This window comes from Equus caballus, chromosome 25 (genome assembly GCF_041296265.1).
Source record: "Equus caballus isolate H_3958 breed thoroughbred chromosome 25, TB-T2T, whole genome shotgun sequence".
Lineage (NCBI taxonomy): Eukaryota > Metazoa > Chordata > Mammalia > Perissodactyla > Equidae > Equus > Equus caballus.
In genome coordinates this window covers 35458487-35479386 of record NC_091708.1, presented here as the reverse complement: position 1 = coordinate 35479386, position 20900 = coordinate 35458487, and the positions used below count along the sequence as shown (strand labels likewise).

At 36.8% G+C, this 20900-nt stretch overlaps 2 protein-coding genes across 18 annotated transcripts in view; both read right to left on the bottom strand.

Moving 5' to 3' along the window:
- The window catches only part of RABGAP1 (RAB GTPase activating protein 1), a 160763-nt gene that overhangs the window by 66087 nt on the left and 73776 nt on the right, over positions 1–20900 (bottom strand). For 16 of the 17 annotated variants that reach the window (XM_023628822.2, XM_070251707.1, XM_070251714.1 and 13 more), the window contains one exon: positions 19373–19523. In XM_023628822.2, coding sequence (XP_023484590.1) covers positions 19373–19523 — 151 coding nt within the window. Of the gene's footprint in view, positions 1–6016; positions 6242–19372; positions 19524–20900 lie in introns of those variants that run through there. The other variant, XM_070251720.1, reaches the window with a different exon arrangement.
- On the bottom strand, positions 282–6131 carry GPR21 (G protein-coupled receptor 21). Its single transcript, XM_001502279.7, has 2 exons — positions 6017–6131; positions 282–5590 (listed from the first exon to the last, which is right to left on the bottom strand). Exon 2 carries the CDS (start codon positions 5196–5198, stop codon positions 4149–4151), a length of 1050 nt encoding a protein of 349 aa, XP_001502329.1. The 5' UTR covers positions 5199–5590; positions 6017–6131; the 3' UTR covers positions 282–4148.

The window sequence follows — 20900 nt, the reverse complement described above, 5'->3', positions numbered from 1 at the left end:
CCTATATTAGATTTTGGGAATAAAGATATGAAGAGACACTGTTCCCGCTTTCAGAGACTTTGCAGACAAGTACAGGAAGTAAATGAAAACAGTTTTATGTAGAATTTAAAGCTACTGTCATTTTAGAAAGGTGAGGATTTATCATGCCTCTCTTCTCAAATTTGGGATTGCTAAGCAGCCTGGAATAGTCACAAAGCATTGAGCTTCAAAGATCTTAACACAGGAGACCACCACATCATCATGCACAATCTCCTCAGATGTAAAACCATGGCAGAAACAAATAACAATAATCATTTTTATTTGCAAAGCACTTTACATTTTACAAAGTACTTTTACATCCACAATCTAATTCAATCCTCAAAGTAACCCTATGAGGGATGAAGTGATTATTATCTCCTTTTATAGAAGAAATTAAGTGCTTAGAGAAGCAACTTGCCCTTATGAAACTAGTTAATTAGTAACAGTAACATAGATGTTTTGATTCTAATTTCAAAGTTCATTTTAATCGTATCATGATGCCCTTTTGTCACCCAAACTTTGAAGAAAAGCCAAACGACTTGTTTACAGTCATAAGAAATGTCTAGAATATTCCCAGGGTCTGAAAAATATATTAATAAAATGTACATTTAATATGAATATTTAATTTTTCTTCAACCTGAAACAGAAAAATTGTGCAAAAATGAACATATGGAATGACTTACGACGAATTTAAAAAAATCTCATGGTGCCACTATTCTCCCATCCTTAAACTTCCCCAAATCTGATCATATAACAATAAATTCTGGTTTGCCAATAATTTATTTCACAAATCTTTTATGATACAAAAACACAGTCAGTGAAATTAAAACATTTCCTACAAAGCTACTGTGCAGATTTTTCAATCAAATCTGACTCTCCCAGAAATCACTCTACTGTCTGGGAGCCTGTAACCCTGTTGCTTCATTTTCAAGTTCAAAGAGGTGGATAATGCATTTATAGTACAAAAATTCAAGTTTTCCCAATCCTTAAAATACTGAGACCATTGTTCAAGTAAAAAGGAAAAGCCACTATAATAGGCTGAGAAAGGAACTTATCCAGAAATAAAACTTAAAGAAAACCCTTTCCAAAATGGAATTTAGAGAGAGTCAACAGGTCCATGAAAAATTCAAATATCCATTCTGGTGTAAGATTGGTCTTTCATTAAAGTGGAGCACTGTCCTTTTGTAACTGCTTTTCCACTCTAAGAAGGAAAAAAACCACACACCTTCATCGACATCATTTTATAAGAACACAGAACTAATTCACAAATATAACAATTAGAATAGTCTTATTTTAAAATTTACTATGAAATAATTTCAACACAATTACCAAAAGCTGTGCTTCCTCTTGTATCAGTCATATACCATATAAAGTTAAATGTGCTGTCTTGCCAAAGCCCAAGGTAATTGAGTCTAAAAATACACTTTTTACTCATTCTGAACTAGTCAGATTGGTATTTAAATCAAACGTCATCAAATGTTGCATTAAATATGGGAGGATAATAAGGCTACTTAAATACAAACTCTCCAAATGTATCACATAGAAACTGCCCCTAGCCACATAAGATTGTATGATTGCATCCAAGAGTGTACCCTCTCTCCAACACACACACGAAAATAAAAACAAGAAAAGCACTAGAGACAATGAATGTGAGAATAAAATTGATACCTGAAAGAAACAGAGTTTATAAGGTCCAATGAAGATAAGCTAAACTGGAAAGACATCCGATATTAAGCAAGTATCAGTTGTGGGAGCTTTATTTTTCTTTAAAATTATTGTATCTACTTAGTTTCTACTTTAGTTTTACGCTGCGATACTGATAAAGATTCTCATGTGAAAAAAATACCTATAATAACATCTAAATTTGGTATTAGGACAAAAACTTAAAAATCTATTAACAAAAGCTTATTAAAAGAGTTGTCTTTCCAGTCACTAAAAGACCAGCTTGATTAACCATTTCTAGATAATTAAACAGATATTTTCTCTTTTCCATTCTTACAAGATAAAACCCTATTGGAGGAAAAATTTAAAGGGCTCAGCCCCCAAGTAAAATCTACTGATTTAAACATCAGTTTTTTAATAAAAATTAAGTCTTTAAAGATTTCCATATTTGCTAAATTGAAAATTCACAAGCAAACTGCAAATGTGAACAGATTACATTCTCCAATATACATGAAAGAAAAGAAATTTTGATTTTTTAGATCAGTGCCACTTACATAAAGGGGAAATATGTATAACTATTTTTCAGAATCCAACAGAAAAGGTTTTCCATTTCAAATGGCAATTTAACAAAGCCACTGCTAACATAACTTGCAATTTCAATATGAGTTCTAAATTTTAAAACAGCTTAGAATCAAATTTTCTAACACCAAATGTAAAGAGCAAGCAAGCTTTTGGGAAGAACTCAGAATCTGAAGTTTGAATGTTTATATAATACTTATTTACTTAGAAGTTTAAATGAACACATTTGAGGGTGACATCAAACCGATATCTAAAACCCAAAATCCTAAGAATTTTATTGTAAAAGGGGGTAGGAGGTTTTCTAATATCATGACCAAAAACCAAAGCATGTCTGCCTGTTTTATAAATATCCATGTCCTTTCTTGGATTCAAAATCTACTTTTACCCACGTCCCTTGGGTTTCTTCCATCTTCCAACTCACTGAACACCACTGTCGCATTCAGATTACAACATCTAGCCAAAGGCAGAGATCACATAAGTCCCCTAAAGACTTCCAAAACATTAGAACCAGTAAAAAAGTAGAGGAAATACTCTCATGCCTGGAGCTGCTGGGAAATCCTCCTCTTTTTTCAGAAAAATAAATCTCTTGCTCTTAATCACTTTTAAGAACAAATTAGAGTACTCTCAATTAATAATTCTACAGAATAACAATAATAAAATGCTACAGATTTTGCAAGTATTTTGGCCTAAAAAAAGATTAGTATGGAAAGAACTGTATCCCAAAGGATTTTTTCCCAGAAAGAGAATAGCAGTAAGAGAGACTGCTGATTAGATTAAACAGAATTTCTCCTTCTCTCATTCAAATGTGGGTTCCTGAACACTTTTAAAAAGAATTAGTTGCTACTTTATTAGTTGATTCCATTTAACCACAAATTTAATTTCAATTAACCCCCTTCTATTTTGAAAACGAGCTAGTTAAGTGCATAATTCACGACTTAGTTGCTTAGGGCAACTTTCTCCCTGATATTCTCATATTTCAGAAGTCTCTGGATAAAAAGAAGAGAGAAGACTCAAGACATATTTTTAAATATTTTCATCATAAAAATGGCAGCCAACAGCCTATCATTTAATTATTTTTCAACTTACTCAAACATGTTTTGCTATAAAAGAAAAATCTAACTAAATACATGCATGTGTGGGCAAAAGGCATGGGCAAAAATACTGCAACACAATCACTTCCTATGCACACATTTCTTCAGATCTCCGTAAAGTATGGCACAAAAAGCAGCCAAGTTTTTCATAAATTGCATGATTTACTGCATTTTTGCTTCATGGTTCACTGCAAAATTCTAAAATTAATGTCTAAGTGTTCACATTATTCACTGTATTGAGAATTCTCTCAAGAGATAAGACAAAACATTTGGCTTTTTAAATGACAGTGCTGCAATCTGCAATATAGTCATACTTCAGCACACAAAAATAAAATTTAAAAACTCTGTTAATTCATCACTGTATTTTAACACTCCCTGTTAAAAGAAATCAATTGCATATGAAGCCCAAACAGCTGGAAAGAACCCAGAAAAGCAAGAAGAAAATGATGACTTTTTAAAATGCTGACGCTTTTCACACCTAGGTTCAGTCATGCCAGCTGCAGAGAGGTGTTAGATATGGCTTTATTCATTTTAAATCTGAGAACTGTAGTCATTTTCTATGACATTACAAAAATTGGAACCAACAGCAATTTATCTTCATGGTCCTGATTCAAAGTACTTTTTAAAAAATCATTTCTGCAAACTTAGAAGGTATTTTGGATGGATCATTTGTTTGCTATTGCTTAGAGTCAAATTATTTTGTCCCAGATTTCCTACTGAACTCAGAATACAAAGAGATAAAAAGGAAAGACACACACACACACCCTCCACACACAGTGACCCAATATCTGAACCACTTCAGACATGGCATCCATTAAGGGGGCCTTTGTTCCTAACTGTGTAAGGGTCCTTAGCTATGGTCTGACTTGCACAAGAAGTACACATGGCCCCTGAGAGGCGCTTCAGTCCCCTTTGGAAGACGCTGTTGGAGAGACTATAAATGACACAGTTGCAGAAACTGTTACTAATCGCAAGCCAGGTCGTCAAGAAGGATGCGAAGCGGTTGCTGCGGCCAGTAGAGCTCTCCAACAAGAAGTAGATGATGTATGGCAACCAGAGGATGTAAAATACACTAGTAATTCGGAACAGAACCATGGCATAGCGCTTATCAGGACAGGCCTGCACCTCCCCAGTCTCCCCACTCTGGCTGCTGAAGCGGGCTTGCCTTTCGCTGATTTCCTTTGTGTGCTGTTGGCAGATTCGGAAGATGTTGAAATAGGTGAAGCACACAATGAGGGCTGCTGGGGCATATAACATCATCACGATGAACAGGGTGAAGTAGGGGTCGGTGTGCCAGGACTCCGCACACCAGTGAAACACATCTCCATGATATCCAGGTTTGCCCCAGTCGAAAAAGGAAGGCAGGAAGACCAGGGTGGAGTACAGCCAAATCAGGAAAATACACAGGCGTAGTCTCCAGGGTGTAACCACAGTATTATAGGTTAAAGGTTTAGTGATGGCAATATATCTATCGATGCTGATACAGGCCAGAGAGGCCATGGAGACACTCTTCAGAACCGATACTACAAAACCAAATACCTGGCAAGTCAAAGACTCCTCTACTGGAAGGGGGTAGTGGAGGAGAGATAAAGAAGGGACCAGGCAGCTTACCCCAACCAAGAGGTCAGCATACGCCATAGTCTGAATAAAATAACTTGTAGTGTGGTGGTTCAACAAAGGTGCACAGTGAAATACAAAAATCACAATGATGTTGCCAGAAATAATCAATACAGTTAGAAAGACAATAATCAACACTTCCAAAAGGCAAAAATTGACAGTTTCCAAATAGCCAAATGCCAAGAGGCAAAAAGGGCGGCTGCTCTGATTACCATCCAAGGTGGAGTTCATCTTGAGCTCAGGAGTGATCTCTCACTTCATGCTGCCGCTTGACTGCTGCCAACAGTTCAAAGGAGCAGCTGCTGTCATTGCGGTCAGCTCTGTGTGTTTGTAATAATGCCAGAGGAGCCTTAGTCCCCAAGCTCCCGATGCTGCTGCTCTGGTGCATTGCCTGCAGTGCCATTCCCCTTTAAATCCTTGGAATAGGGAGAGCCAGCAGCAGTTATCTGGCCAGTCCCAGATGAGGCCATAGTACCAGGTTTACCATACACATAGCACCAGGGGAGTAAGGCAAACTCTGGGTACAATGTCTTCAGGCCAATGAGGGTAGGGGGTAGGGGCAGAAGAGAAGGGAAGAAGACTAGGAGCTTCAGCAGGAGTTGTAATGAGGCTCCTCTGAACAGCTGATAGAAGAAAAGGAGAAAGCATTTTACATTTGCATCCAATGCCCTAATCAAAGAACCTGGCTAGCTCAGGCTCTCCCCCCAACTCCATCCCACCCCACCCAGTACAACTATTCATGGCTACTCTCAGTAGCACCCCACATAACTGGTCCTTACTCTACAGAGGAGGCACACCACAGCAAGCTTTCATGATCAACATAAAACAAAATCAATCGCAGATCAATCTACCCCCATTTCCTTTCATTTGAGCCTTCTGGGGGAGAAAAGGAATCGGCTGATAGCATTTCTCAAAATATTTTACTATAATTACCACTAATAAAATTAGCTAAGATAACTTATTTTCTTCATTGATTCCAATGTAATATTTTGCCTTTTTGAAAACATTTCAACACAATTTATCTATCTAGCTTAATCTCAGAGTGTTACCTGTAATTCTGCAAGCTGTAATCCAAACAAAAGCCACAAAACATCCTTAACAGAAAGCCTTGTAAAGCAGGAATGTGCCTCAGCCCCGTTTACCGCAGCACTGAGACACAGAGGGAGGGGATAAAGGAGTAGGAGGGGAAAAGGGAGAAGAGGGGGCTTGGGAAAAGGAAGAAGCGGGGGAGGGGAAAGAAAATGCCTGTGTGCGCACATACTCGGGCATCTTTAGCAGCTTATTAGAATTCATCGCCATAGAGGTGCTCCCCGATTTCCAGACTGCACAGTGGGGGGATAACTTAACATGCCTGCAGTGCAGTGTTTGAAAGCTGTTTCCTCGTCTGTCTGGAATCCCCCTTCTTGTAGATGAACAGAATTTAGACAGCTAGTAAGAAGTGGTAGTAACCCGGAGAGAGTGCCAGCCAGGAATTAGACTGAAACATACTGCCAAAGGGCTAATGCTGAGGGGAAATTCCTGTTTTCTTGTAGCATTTTCCCAAGGAACAAAGAGCAATGTTAAAGAATGAAAGTGTGTTATCAGTGCACGGCAACTGAGGAATCATAATTCAGCTGCACAAATTCTAGCTGGAAACCTAAATATTCAGCATTAATTTTCTCTCACAATTCAACAGATAATGGCCAATATTAAGATGACCAAAATAACAAGAAAACTTAAAATTCGGTTTTTCAAGAGAAAAATAAAGAAAATCTCACGCAATCTGAATACTGCAGAAATAGCACAGACATAGAAGAGGAATTACATCGTTCCTGTATTTGACACTACGCTATAGTTCTGAGATGCCATTTCTTGCTTCCAGCTTGCTGGGCAGTACACAAATATACAAACAAAAGATGAAAAAGCAAACGTATCCATTTCCACCCAGACTTGAAAATTACAGGAAGTCTCTCGGTACAACTTAGCGTTTGTATCTAAGAATACACAATCTTGTTTGTGCCTACTTAAAACAATGCAAATTGGGATTATATTGTGGCTCTTATGGTAATGCCATAAATGATGACAATTTTCAGCTAATTAGAAATGTATATTTTTGCTATCTTTTCCTTTAGGTGTCTTTGGACTGTCAATTCATCCTTCTAAATAAAGTTCCATACATCCTGTAGAGTAAAATAAACAAATGTTGGCATTTGTAAGCATCCCAGAAGGTCTGCACACCTGGGTGGAGATACACATTATGTGATCCAACTTTCATTTTTCATTTGTTTCGCACACATGCTTTCTCATTGCAGGCAAATGGCCACCCATAATCAGAATTCAATTAATTACATTTTAAGATCTGAAGCACTCTGCTTATTACACAAATGCAAGGAACCAAACACCTATTGAGCATAAACTTAACAGCTATATTTGACAGGTCTTACTGGAAAATATGGCAAAGTATGGTATAGTAAAAAGACCTATGGCACTGAACACACTCATCTGGTTCAAATTCTTGCTCTAATATGACTTAGCCTCAGTTTCATCATCTATAAAATGGGTGTAATACTCTCTATTTCAAGGAGTTGTTGAGAAATAAAGGAGACAGCATACAAAATGATTACCAATACTTAGCACATAGTGGGTATATAAATTTACTCACTTTCTTCTCATACAACTAAAATAACCCTCCTAAATAGCCCGTGGTTTCCCACCAATCATGTTGCATTGCTTGAGGCTGAGTTCCTCTGAATCCTCAAGTGCCCTCTCTTACTGTGACTGTCCGCTTCTAAGGCACACAACAGTGATTTGCATACTTTGCTGTCATGCATTCCTCACATACATTGAGGCTATTCCATATGTAAGGCACTAAAGGTACCTGGAAAGAAGGAATGATGATATGGCATCAATTATTCCCTCTAGACAAATAATTTCTCTGCCTATGTCGCCAGCCCTGACTCTCTTGAGCTCCCTTTCCCACCTACAATTTGCCTGCTAGTCAGACATCTTCCACTTGGATGTCCTGTAGAGACTTCAATCATAGCATATCCAAAATTAAATACACTTTTCCCACCAAACAAACCTCTTTCATTTTTTTCCAATGTTTTTCCAGGCTCTCGGGAACGAAACTTAAGAATCATCTTGATCACTCTCTCCCTCAATGTACTGTTCTTAGTCACCAAGTCCTGGGAATCTATTTCTACAACAGCTCTCAAATTCATTTCCTCCTTTCAGTTTTTAATACTTTACTTTAGGCCATCACTAAATATCATCTAGACTTCTAGTCTTGTCCATTTTTCTAATCTATTCATTTCCACCTTGTTGAAATATCCAGTAGCACAAGCTTTAATATGGTACTCTACCGTTCAAGAAGACTCAATGGCTCCCTATTACCTTTCCAATCTGATTTCACTATTCCACGTCCCCCCAAACACCTTGTCCTCCAGCCAAACTAGGTTACCCACTATTCTTTATTTTAGAACTCCCATTTTTTGAGTGCTCAATAAATATTGAATAAAAAAAGGAATGATTTGAAAGAGTTATATTTCAATAAATGGAAAAAAAAATTAAGCAAAGTCAGGAGCCCAGGCTTTCCCAACTACTTGTGAACTTGGGCATGTAACTTATTCTCTATACATCTCGGGTATCTCATGTATAAAACTAGACAGTTATGCTGATAAAAGCAGATATTACCTTGGCTGATAACTTGAAAAAATTAAAAATGTAATAAAAACGCAATGAAACTACCAGCTGTTATATTACTGTCATAAATACAATAATAGTTCTTTCAACTTCCTTTCTATTTTAGTAAAACCACTCTTGGAGTTATAATCAAAATATTCATATAGGAAACTTAAAAAAAAAACAAGGCCTGATGGCTACATTCAAATCAGTCAAGAGAAATGTTTTGTCTTGGATTAAAGAAAAACATTTTCTTCAGAAGAGACAAATTATTAATGACATGAGCGGGTGGCAATAAATCTATGTCCTCACAAAAATCTATACAAACATTTCCTTTTTAAAATAACGCAACCTCATGATTTGTTTTTTTTCTAAAAGACATAGTAACTTTTTGCACATATATGACTGGAAGGAAATATATTAAAAATCAACTATTTTTCACTGGACGGTGGGATTACAAGCAATTGCTCGTTTTTTCTTTTTGGTTGTCCATATTTTCTGAATTTCCCAATTCTGTGTATTATTTCTATAATCAGATTTTTTAAAAAACAGACGGAGTTATATTATATAACACGCCCCTTTTGGTTAAAGCTAACAAAAAAACCTGGCTGCAAGATGTTCTCCCAGAGCCAGAACGAATGGATGAGGCCAGGTTTAAGTCACCTCCTTCACCGCACTCAGTTCCACTTGTCCTTATGCCATCAAAGCAATATTCCTTCACAGAGTCACTGGGGTACTCAATTTAACTCAAAATGGACCCTTAGAGCCCCAGTTAAAAATTCTTGCAAAATGAGAATAAACTAGATGAACCACATGAAATTGCCAATATTTAACCTTTTTATTTCTGGTTAAATATTTTCTGATCTATAAAAATGGCAACTTCTATATGGTCCAACCTCATACTAAAAAATTAAAATATCAATGACAGAACTAAAAAGGAAACAAGGCAGAAAGGGAAAGGAAACATGAAACAAAAGAGGGAAAAGACTATTCAAATTATTCTTCTCCCAACCTACTCAGCAGCTTAATTATTACAAATAAGAAAGGATCAATCTCACTTCTTCAAATTCATAAGATTCATTTCTGGGCACTATATCACTTATGAGCTTTAAATGTTGCTTTATTTAATTAACATATTTCAGTGCAGCCAATGTGGGTATATTTATATCAGTGCCATTCCAAAACCAATCTGAGGTACTTTGACTCATCTTTTATTCCTCCTTCTCTCTCACCTCCCACATTCATTCAATCACCAAGCGTCAAGGATTTTACCTCTGAAATTTCTCTCAAATAGCATCTCCTTCTCTATCCCTTCTGCCACTACTCCAATCCAAGTCACAATTATCTCTTGCCTGAATTACTAACAGGTTTCCCTGCAAGTAATCTTACTCCATTCTAACTCAAGTAACCAGAATGGTCTTTTAAAAACTAATAGTGATAATACAAATAATAACAATACCTAAGCAGTAATTTATACTATGGGCTATGAACTGTACTAAGTGTTTTCATGCACTAATTAAGTTAATTCTAAAAACTCTACAAATAAGGTACTACTATTATCCCATTTTATAGATAAGGAGACAAAAATCTAACGTTAAATTGCCCAATGTCAATGGCTTGAATACAGCAGAACTAGGATTTGAACCAAGACAATCTACCTTTAGATGGACACTCTAAACCACTTTGCATACTGCCTTCTAAACCTGAATATGTAATCTGCCTGCATAAAATGCTTCAATGACATTCTATAGCCTGAAATCTTAAATAGGCCTTATTTAAAGCTTTCTAAGATTTGGTTCCTACCTACCTTCTCTGGTCTGATCTCCTTTAATACACTATGAAATTGTCAAGCTCTTTCTTACCCTTGAGTACGTTTTCCCCTCTGACTTTTAACACCACACACACCATGCAGCACCCTATCCTACCCCAATAACCTTCCTGGATAATTTCTGAACAAGAGACCTTTTTGAAACCTTAGATGAGAACTTCTCGTCATTTACAACACAGCAATATGTATTTTCTCTTCTGTAACTGTCATGTAACTTTACTGTAATTGGTTAATTAACTGCCTATTTCCCTCATTAGATTGTAGTCTCCCACAAACCAGGGAACAGGTATATTTTATTCATGGACATATCCACAAGACTCAGGGCTGGCACAAAGTAGGCTTTCAAAGCTAATTCTAATTGACTAAATAACAAATGTCTAATAAAACAATAGGCAATTCTGCTTTTAGATGGAAAGATCTTTCATGTAAAACCCCAGTATGATACCTGTTTGATTCATCTATAATTATTAGGTTGATATGTATGAAACTGACTATTTGTCGACCAAAAATTGTCAAGTACTAGCAATTTTAATATGATCAAACCTAATACATTTCCAGTCTTATAACTCAGGAAATCTTTAGCTCTCCCTGGACAGAAATGACTTACAGAAACTCGCTAGAGGTGACAGGACTTTACAGAGATGGGATTTGGGGATTTAAAATTATTTTCACAAAGAACAATTTGAAGGAACCTTGTCTTAGTCCATTTGGGCTACTATAACAAAAAGACCATAGACTAAATGGCTTATAAACAACAGAAATTTATTTCTCAAAGTTCTGGAGGCTGGGAAGTCCAAGAGCAAGGTGTTGGCAGATTCGGTGTTTGGTGAGGACCCACAGCCGTCTTTCGCCGTATCCTCACATGGCGGAAGGGACAAAGGACCTCTCTGGGGTCTTTTTAATAAGGATACTAATCCCATTTATAAGGGCTCTGCCCTCTTGACCTAATCACCTCCCAGAGGCCCCACCTCCAAATACCATTGCACTGGAGGGATTAGGATTTCAACATACAAATTTTGGGGGGACAGAAACATTCAGTCTGTAGCAGACCTATTACAGCAACTGCTACAGAGGAGCAGACAATATAGTTCCAGAAGTCCACTCACAGTCTATTTTCTTATAGAATCAGATAGCAAGAATACTCAGTTGTGAAACAGTAGAATCACAGGTTATTTTGAGGGGCAGGACTCAAACACGTTATCTAATTTTCCAGAATGTTAAAGCTTAAAGGAAGATCATTTACTTCAGTAACCTCATTTCAGAGAAGAGGGAATGAACGGTCATAGGCGCAGAACTCCATTTGAGTTCACATAAGCTAGTGAGAGAGCTGAAAGTAGTACTCAGGCTTCCTAACTCCATGGTCAGAACTCTTTCGGCTAAACTGACCTCTTTTTGGTTTGGTATCCACCAGCAGGTTCTTATGCTTAAATATTGAATCCTTGACTACTACCAAATCTACCGAGAGAAGTTTTTAATTAAAAACAAAACAATCTGAGTAACAACAAAATTATAATTAGATACTTAAATTATTTTCCAGATTGCTAAAATGTGGCTGAGCCTCCAGGGCTTCCTGGGACAAACAATTAGACACGCAAGTATTGGTTATACGGGCTTGCTACTACTTTAGGTTCTGGATAAAAGCTCGAAATTCATGGCAAAAAATTCTTACCACTGAAGTTTATCACTAAAAGCACTAGAGAAAACAATGCAAGCAGGTTTCAGAAAACACAAGGCTGACTGGACAGGAAGAAAGAGAAACAGAGTATGTTGCTATTTCATTATTCTCTCATTATTAAAAGGATCCGTTAAGGAAGTAGTACTGATGTAAATTTTTCCTACTGAGCAAAATAAATAAAAGGAACAGAAAAAGTCATTGACATAAAAGGTGAAAAATAATCAAAAGAAAGAAGAACCAGAGAATGATTCTGGAAGTTCAAGACCAGAAAGTGTCTTCTTTTTCCTCTATTCTCAACTCCCATTTATCTGATTCACCAGACCCAAACAGTTACAGGTCTTACAACTGGAAGTAAGAAAGGCCATGGAGACCCTATGGATTACCTATTAGGGTTTCTTCCCCATGTGTGTCTGACAAGTTCTATTTAGAAACCAGGGTTGAGGAGCACTTGGTCAAAGACCAGATAGAACAGAAAACAAAGAATCTAGGAGTATTTGGTCTGTAGAAATTTATTCCATGAAGCCAAGGGTAGTTCAATATCAAGAAGACCATCACATGTTGATAGATCACCTATCTACTCCATCAACAAATCGTACTCATTAACAGCTGAAAAAGCTCTTGATAAAATTCCTTAGACATTTCTAATAAAAACTCAAAGCCAGAGGTAGAAGAAAATCACTTAAGTAAAATAAAAATTATTTACCAAAAAAAGAAATGAACAGCATGCTTTCCGAAAGACTGAAAAATTAAAACCATTTTAGTTAAAATCAGGAATTTGATAGGGATGCCAGTTATCACCATCATCATTTAACACTGTCTTCTAGCAAATGCAATGTCTTCTATCTGATGCTTCTACCAAATATAAAAACAAAAGCAAGAAAATTCAGTATCCTGCATAAACAGTGAAAAAAAGGGAAACGGTTTTTGCTGCTGATACTACTGTTACCTGAAAATCTCAAAAGATGCTAATATAAAATTAGGAGGACTAATCAAAATATCAAGAGGTAGATTGAGAATTAAAAAAATCGTCTATTCTCTATTGTAGCAATTAGCACCTAGAAATGGAAATCAGAAAAAATATTCTATTTGCTATAGCAAGAACACGCTAATTTTGTTTTTTTAAAGACTGGCACCTGAGCTAACATCTATTGCCAATCTTCTCCTTTTTTTCTTCTTCTCCTCCTCCTCAAAGCCGCCAGTACACAGCTGTATATTTTAGTGGTGAGTGCCTCTGGCTGTGCTATGTGAGACGCCAGCTCACCGTGGTCTGATGAGCAGTGTCATGTCCACACCCAGGATCCGAACGAGCAAAACCCTGGGCCACCGAAGTGTAGCATGCAAACTTAACCACTTGACCACGAGGCCGCCCCTCTAAGATAATTCTTAGGAATAAATTTAACAAAAGAGGAACAACACAGAAATGAAGGCAACTCTGAGTCTTTAACAGACAGATAATAAAGTAAGATCTGAACAAGTGGAAAAATACACCATATTCTTAGATGTAAAGTATTGTAACAATGTAACTTTTGCCCTAAATTAATATGTAAATTAAATGCAATTCAAATTAGAATCCATACATAACCTATAGGATAGTAGTGGTGGTAAGATTGGAGAAAACGTTTTTAAGGTTTATATGGAAGATTAAACACGTCAGAATAGATAGGAAAAATATGAAATAAGAAACAGTAAAAAAAAGTCTTGCTTTACCAGATATTGGACCATAACTCAGACTCTCCTTAACCAAAACAGTGTTGGTATAGGAATATACAAACAGATCAATAAACAGAACAATCCAGAAACCAATCCCAGTATTTATGAGAATTTAAGATATAACAAAGATGGTAGTTCTAGGCAGTAGGAAAATAGGAGTAGCACAACTGGTTATCCATCTGGGAGAAAGTAAAATTGGACTGCTATCATATGCCATGTACAAAAATAAATTCCAGATGGATTAAAGATGTAAAAATATAAGACATACAATAAAAATCTTGAAACTACATTTGCAAAATCTAGAGGGAGGAGAGACCTTAACCAAGACACAATTTTCTGCATAAAAAATGAAAACATTTTGTATGGCATGAAACTATAAACAAAGTCAATAAAAAAAATTAAAGTTTTAGAAATATATTTATAATGAAGACAAAAAATTAATATATAATACATAGAGAATGCTTAGAAATTGACATCTGAAAAAAACTTAAAAGAAAAATGTACAAACAACATGAAGAGGTAATTCACAGAAGAGCAAAATGCTCAATCTTACTGGTAGGCAGGGAATTGCCAACTAAAGATATGGTGGCATCACTTACAGCCATTGATAGTAAAAATTAAATACGGTTATAACTAATTCTGTTTGGAATATGGATCAGAAGGTACTTTCCTACATTGCTGGTAGAACTGTGAACTGCCAGGCCTTTTCAGAGAAGCAAACTGGATATAAGCAAATTAAATATGAAAATTAAATAACCAGGGGCCAGCCCCGTGGCCTAGTGGTTAAGTTTAGCAGGCTCCAGTTTGGCGGTCCAGGTTTGATCCCTGGGCGCAAGACCTACACCAGTCATTGGCAGCCATGCTGTAGCGGCAACCCACGTACAAAACAGGAAGACAGGCACAGATGTTAGCTAAAGGCGAACCTCGCTCAAGCAAAAAGAGGAAGATCAGTAACAGATATTAGCTTAGGATGACTCTTTCTCAGCAAAAAAAGGGAAAAGAAAATTAACCAATTTAAAAAACATGTTACTCTTTGATTCAGCAATCACATTCCTGAGACCCTATTCCATAAAAGTAAAAGATTTAGAATATATGCAGGGATGTTTAGTAAAACACTATTTAGAGGCTAAAAACTGGAAACAAATATCTACGAACAGAAGAACAGCTGAATAAAAGACCACACTTAAAAACAAACAAGGGAGGCAGGCCAGGTATCGCAGCAGTTGAGTGCACACGTTCAGCTTTGGCGATCCGGGGTTCGCCGGTTCAGATCCCGGGTACGGACACAGCACCGCTTCACAACCTATACTGTGGTAGGTGTCCCCCATATAAAGTAGAGGAAGATGGGCACGGATGTTAGCTCAGGGCCAGTCTTCCTCAGCAAAAAGAGGGAGATTGGCAGCAGTTAGCTCCAGGCTAATCTTCCTCAAAAACAAACAAACAGGGGCCGGCCCAGTGTCGGAGCTGTTAAGTTGGCAGGTTTCACTTCTCGGCGGCCTGGGGTTTGCCAATTAGGATCTGGGGTGCGGACATGGCACGGCTTGGCAAAAGCCATGCTGTGGTAGGCGTCCCACGTGTAAAGTAGAGTAAGATGGGCATGGATGTTAGATCAGGGCCTGTTTTCCTCAGCAAAAAGAGGAGGATTGGCAGCAGTTAACTCAGGGTTAATCTTCCTCAAAAAAAAAAAAAAATATATATATATATATAATCACATTTATGTGTTTACATGAAATTCTGTATGAGACATATCTGTATAAAGAAATTTTTATTTAAGTTCAAGGATAAACAAATAGTGAGGATAAGAGAAAAGAACAGTTTTGGAATCAGTCCTGAGTTCAAATCTTGCCTCTATCATTTATTTACTAGCTGAGCTATAATAAGCAAATTACTAAGCTTTGCTGAACCTGTTTCCTTATTTCTAAAATGGAAATAGTAATTACCACTTCACAAGGATTTTCTTATGATTGAGAAAATGGATATAAAGTGCTCAGCACAGCATCTGACATATATTACGTACTCAAAAAAGGGCAGTTATTATTTATTATATTTTTTCTCGAGATGAAAAATCTAAAAAGTTTTCACTTAAACAAAACAGGGAGGAGAAAGAGCACATTCTGAACTGCACTGCTTATTGAAATAAGAAACACCTTAAAACATTTATACAGTCACACATTGCGGTCAATGATGGACTGCATATATAACAGTGGTCCCATAAGATTAGTACCACATAGCCTAGGTGTGTAGAAGGCTATACCATCTAGGTTTGTGTAAGTACACTCTACGATGTTTGCACAATGATGAAATCACCTAACACATTTCTCAGAATGTGTCCTCATCATTAAGCAATGCATGACTGTATCCCTATGCTATTCTATATTGCTGAAAGGTCATTTGTCCCTGAATTACAAAAGCCACATGGAAAAATTCCTTACAAGACAGGTCTGACAAAGCAAGATGATGACAAAGACATTCATCAGTTTTATTTGTAACTTAAATTTTTTTTGGCCTTTTTTCTATAAATCAAGTTACTCTTCCTTGCTTTAAATTTAGTCTTTGAAGACGCTAAGCAAAAGACATCTCTAAGGTAATGTACTACATGTGAAATTCCAGAACACAAAGCATGGATCTGGCAAAGAACCCACGTTCAGAATAAATAAATAGCTTCTAGAAATTAGTAATATATATGCATATGTAAATATTATCGTCTACAAATGTATATGTACATAATAATAACCATCTACATAATAATATGTACAAATCCTGCCGTCTTAGTCCATTTGGGCTGCTATAACAAAATACCACAGAGCAAATGGCTTATAAACAGCAGAAGTTTACTGCTTTCAGTTTGGGAGGCTGGAAGTCCAAGAGCAGGGTACCAGCATGGGTGGGCTCTAGTGAAGACCCTCTTCTGGGTAACAGATTGCTAACTTCTTGCTGTGTCCTCACACAGTGGAAGGTGGCAAGGGATCTTTCTGGATCCTCTTTTGTAACAGTGCTGGTCCCTAATCACCTCCCAAAGGCCCCGTCTCCTAATACCATCACCTTGGAGGTTAAGTCTCAACATATGAATTTCAAGGCACACAAACATTCAGACCATGACACCTGCTATATGCAAGAGTGTTCACAGCAACTTTATTCATAATAGCTAAAACTGGGGGCGGGGGAAGGTCCAAACATCTATAACAGCAGAATGTTCTAAAAGTGTGGCTTATTCAAACAATGGAATACTCTCAGCAATTAAAAACATAAAAGCAAAAACTGAGTTGCTGATACACTTGCAAAACAGATGAGCAAAAGAAGTCGGATACAAACAAATACATGCTGCATGACTGTATGACTGCATTTAAATAAAGTTCAAGAACAATCAAAACTAATCTAGGGAGAGAGAAGTCAGAGGAATGGTTCTTCACGGGTGAAGCAGGAGTGGTTACGACTAGAAGGGGACAAGAATAACTTTTCAGGGTGATGGATATGTTCTTCCTCTTGGAAGTGCTCACAGCAGTGTATCTGTACGTAAAATGTCATTGAGCTGTATACTTTAAAGTTACGTATTTTAGCCTATGTAAATAACAGCTCACTATAAAAATAAAAAAAATTTTAAGTAGTTTCTCCCCGCAAAAAATTTCTGAGCAAATTAAAAAATGTCAATTACCATTACCATACAACAATAACAATTATTTCCAAGAAGAGAGAAAGGAAAAGCAATACCAACTTATATAAGATAACACTGTAGTGTAAAACAAAAAAAGCATTCATCAACATTATGATGGTTAAATAATTTGTATTTTCTGATCACCTACCAGCAATTTAAACTAATATACATTCATTAGAAATCTTTTTAGGTTTTAGCCATCTGCATAATGTTTAATGTGAACACATAAACATCACATAAAAGTTTAATGTGAAATACACAGAACATGACACCAACATATATAAAACATTCATCAAATATATTAGATTTCGTTAACAGCTGATTTTTTACACATCATGTAACTACCAGGTTCCTATTCGAGAAACAGATGTCACCCCTTTGGTAGAATCAAGAAAATAGAATACTTCATGTTTTTAAATTATCTGTATGAATAGCCACACAAAAAACATTTAAGAAATAGTTTTTGGCCAAACATTTCAAAAGACTTCAGAAGAGGAACGAGAAAGATCGAGTTACAAATAAGAATTATATATCCAAAATATGATCTGCCAACAAAAGAAAAAAATCAACTAGGTTCACCTTTGCTGGCTATACATGTTACATACCTTCATTCTTCAAAACCTCCATTTAGACTACAAGTACAATGCTCTTTCATCCTTCCAGGCCTGGGGAACTCTTTTCTGGAACCGTCTTAAATGTTATATTCCTGATAAAGACTCTCCTGTTCTCCCAGGCTGAATTAACCACTCCTTTCAATGGCTCCCACTGTGCTTTTTCAGACTATGATATGACATATGTCTACCGTATGACAGTTAAGTGCTTTTGTGTTTGATCACCTAGCTCCAGCATTGTGGTTATAATAGGCACTCAATAAATGCTGGTTAAACAATTATATCAATATAATGGAGGGAATCAGAATATTGGTTCTTGACAGAAAAAACATCTGTCTGAAAATAAGACGATGAGAAGGAATAATATTTTCAGCAAAGAAAAGTGATTTTCTGGTGAGGTAAGGTCCAATTTCATGTGCAAATGCTGTTCTTTCCCGATAAGGTTTTGTTTTTTGTTTTTATTTTTAAATAGTAGTTTTATAGAGATGATATTCATTTTTAAAAGAAGTCTCACCCTTCTGTCATATTAAAAAATTCACATGCATAATTGAGGGTTCTGAGTAATTCATTCATAACCCAGGTTTGGGATTTGCATATCATTGGAGAAACTGTTTCCTAAAGATAAACACTTCAAGAATTTGAGAAAATAAAAACAAAAACTAAAACCAGTAACAGGGGCGCAAAGGCACAAAGCATTGCCTAACCTCCCAGAAAATTACTTTAAATTCTTGTATGCTTGTACAAAGAACAGTTTTTGCTGCTTCACTTGCAAAATCTTAAGGAATGCATGAAATTGAGAAGGGGATGCTATAAAAAGTGAGAATTCTTCACTTTAGAGGAATAACTAAAAAAGAATATGGTTTAAGATACCAGACCCATGTTCTTCCAAACATAGAAACTAGAAGTAGGCCTTACCTACAAAAAGCACCTTTTGGTAAAGTGTAAAAAGAATTAAAATAAACGAAAGAAAGAATTTTCACATTGTATAGCCCAAATGATCTGACTAAAAATGTAATTATGGTCAAAAAGGATTTAGATACACAACGGGGAGAGGACATCCTGTGCCCCTAAGGTGAAGTCAACCAAGGAAGAAAATCTATGCCTTCTTCGGCCAACACTAGGACCAACTTTGCCCTAAAAGTATAAAAGTTCTATTCTTATATTAGATAAAGGAATTATTAAATTTCTTGGAAATCAAACAGCCACAATGATTTTTCATAATAAATTTCGCAAAGGATTAATGCTGAAGCTGAATTATCATCCCCTTACCTTTGTGATGAGAATTCGGTATTTTTCTACCAGGTGGTCGTTGTTGTGACAACCTGCTAGCAGCTGCCAGACTTCTCCTCGAAGAGCTTCAGGAACACCACTTCTTACTAAGGACGACAACTGCTTTGGTCTCACACTCAAATTGAGATGCCTAAAAATAAAGCCATATCCATAAATGCATAAAAGAAAGATCCTCTAAAGAGTGCTATTTTTATGAAAACTACATTAAATAATTTACAATGACTTAATAAAGGTAACATACTAATAAAGAAAAAAAAGTTGCTGAATTAGATGTGGCCAAGATAACATAAAACATTGGGTAGAGGAAAGAATTCTGCAGTCAGACTGCTTCCTAAGTATCTTTAAATTATTGCTCTGCTTCTTTATTTTTTCTTGAGGAAGATTAGCCCTCACTTAACATCCATTGCCAATCCTCCTTTTTTTTGTTGAGGAAGACTGGCCCTGAGTTAACATCTGTGCCCATCTTCCTCTATTTTACATGTGGGACGCCTGCCACAGCACGACTTGGTAAGCAGTGTGTAGGTCTGTGCTGGGAATCTAAATCAGTGAACCCCAGGCCACTAACATGGCACACAAGAACTTAACCACTAAGCCACTGGGCTGGCCCCTACTGTTTTTTTTTTTAATAAAAAGCAAAACTGGAAACGATAGGTTTACAGTTGTGGCTTATATCAAAAAAAAAAAAAAACAAAGCAAAGATCCAACCAGTGGAGGGGCTGACCCCGTGGCTGAGTGGTTAAGTTCGTGCGCTCCGCTGCAGGTGGCCCAGTGTTTCGTTGGTTCGAATCCTGGGCGTGGACATGGCACTGCTCATCAAACCACGCTGAGGCGGCATCCCACATGCCACAACTAGAAGGACCCACAACGAAGAATATACAACTATGTACTGGGGGGCTTTGGGGAGAAGACAGAAAAAAATAAAATCTTTAAAAAAAAAAAAAAAAGATCCAACCAGTGGACACATAGCCAAAGATAAGGGCCTGGCCCTGCATCAAAACTGACAAGTGAACTATATATTTATATGCTCTAAGTTAAAATAAAAATAAAGGCTTTTCAGCAGTTTTTATGATACCTTGCTTCAAGTAATTTTTTTGGAATGACAATGGTAGATAAAAAAGTTTCTACTGGGGGCTGGCCCAGTGGCAATGGTTACGTTCACGTGCTCTGCTTCGGTGGCCCAGAGTTTGCCGCTTTGGATCTGGGGCACAGACCTACGCGCCACTTATCAAGCCATGCTGTGGCAGGCATCCCACATATAAAATAGAGGAAGATGGGCACAGATGTTAACCCAGGGCCAATCTTCCTCAGCAAAAAGAGGAGGACTGGCAGTGGATGTTAGTTCAGGGCTAATCTTCCTCAAAAATAAAAGTTTCTACTGTACTATTATAACATCAAAACAAGTTACTAAAGTCTTTGAGCTTCATTTATCTCATCTATAAAACGGGGGAAATAAAACTTATCTTGAAATGTTAGTATCAATTTACAAAGTGCTTCTGCATACAATTTG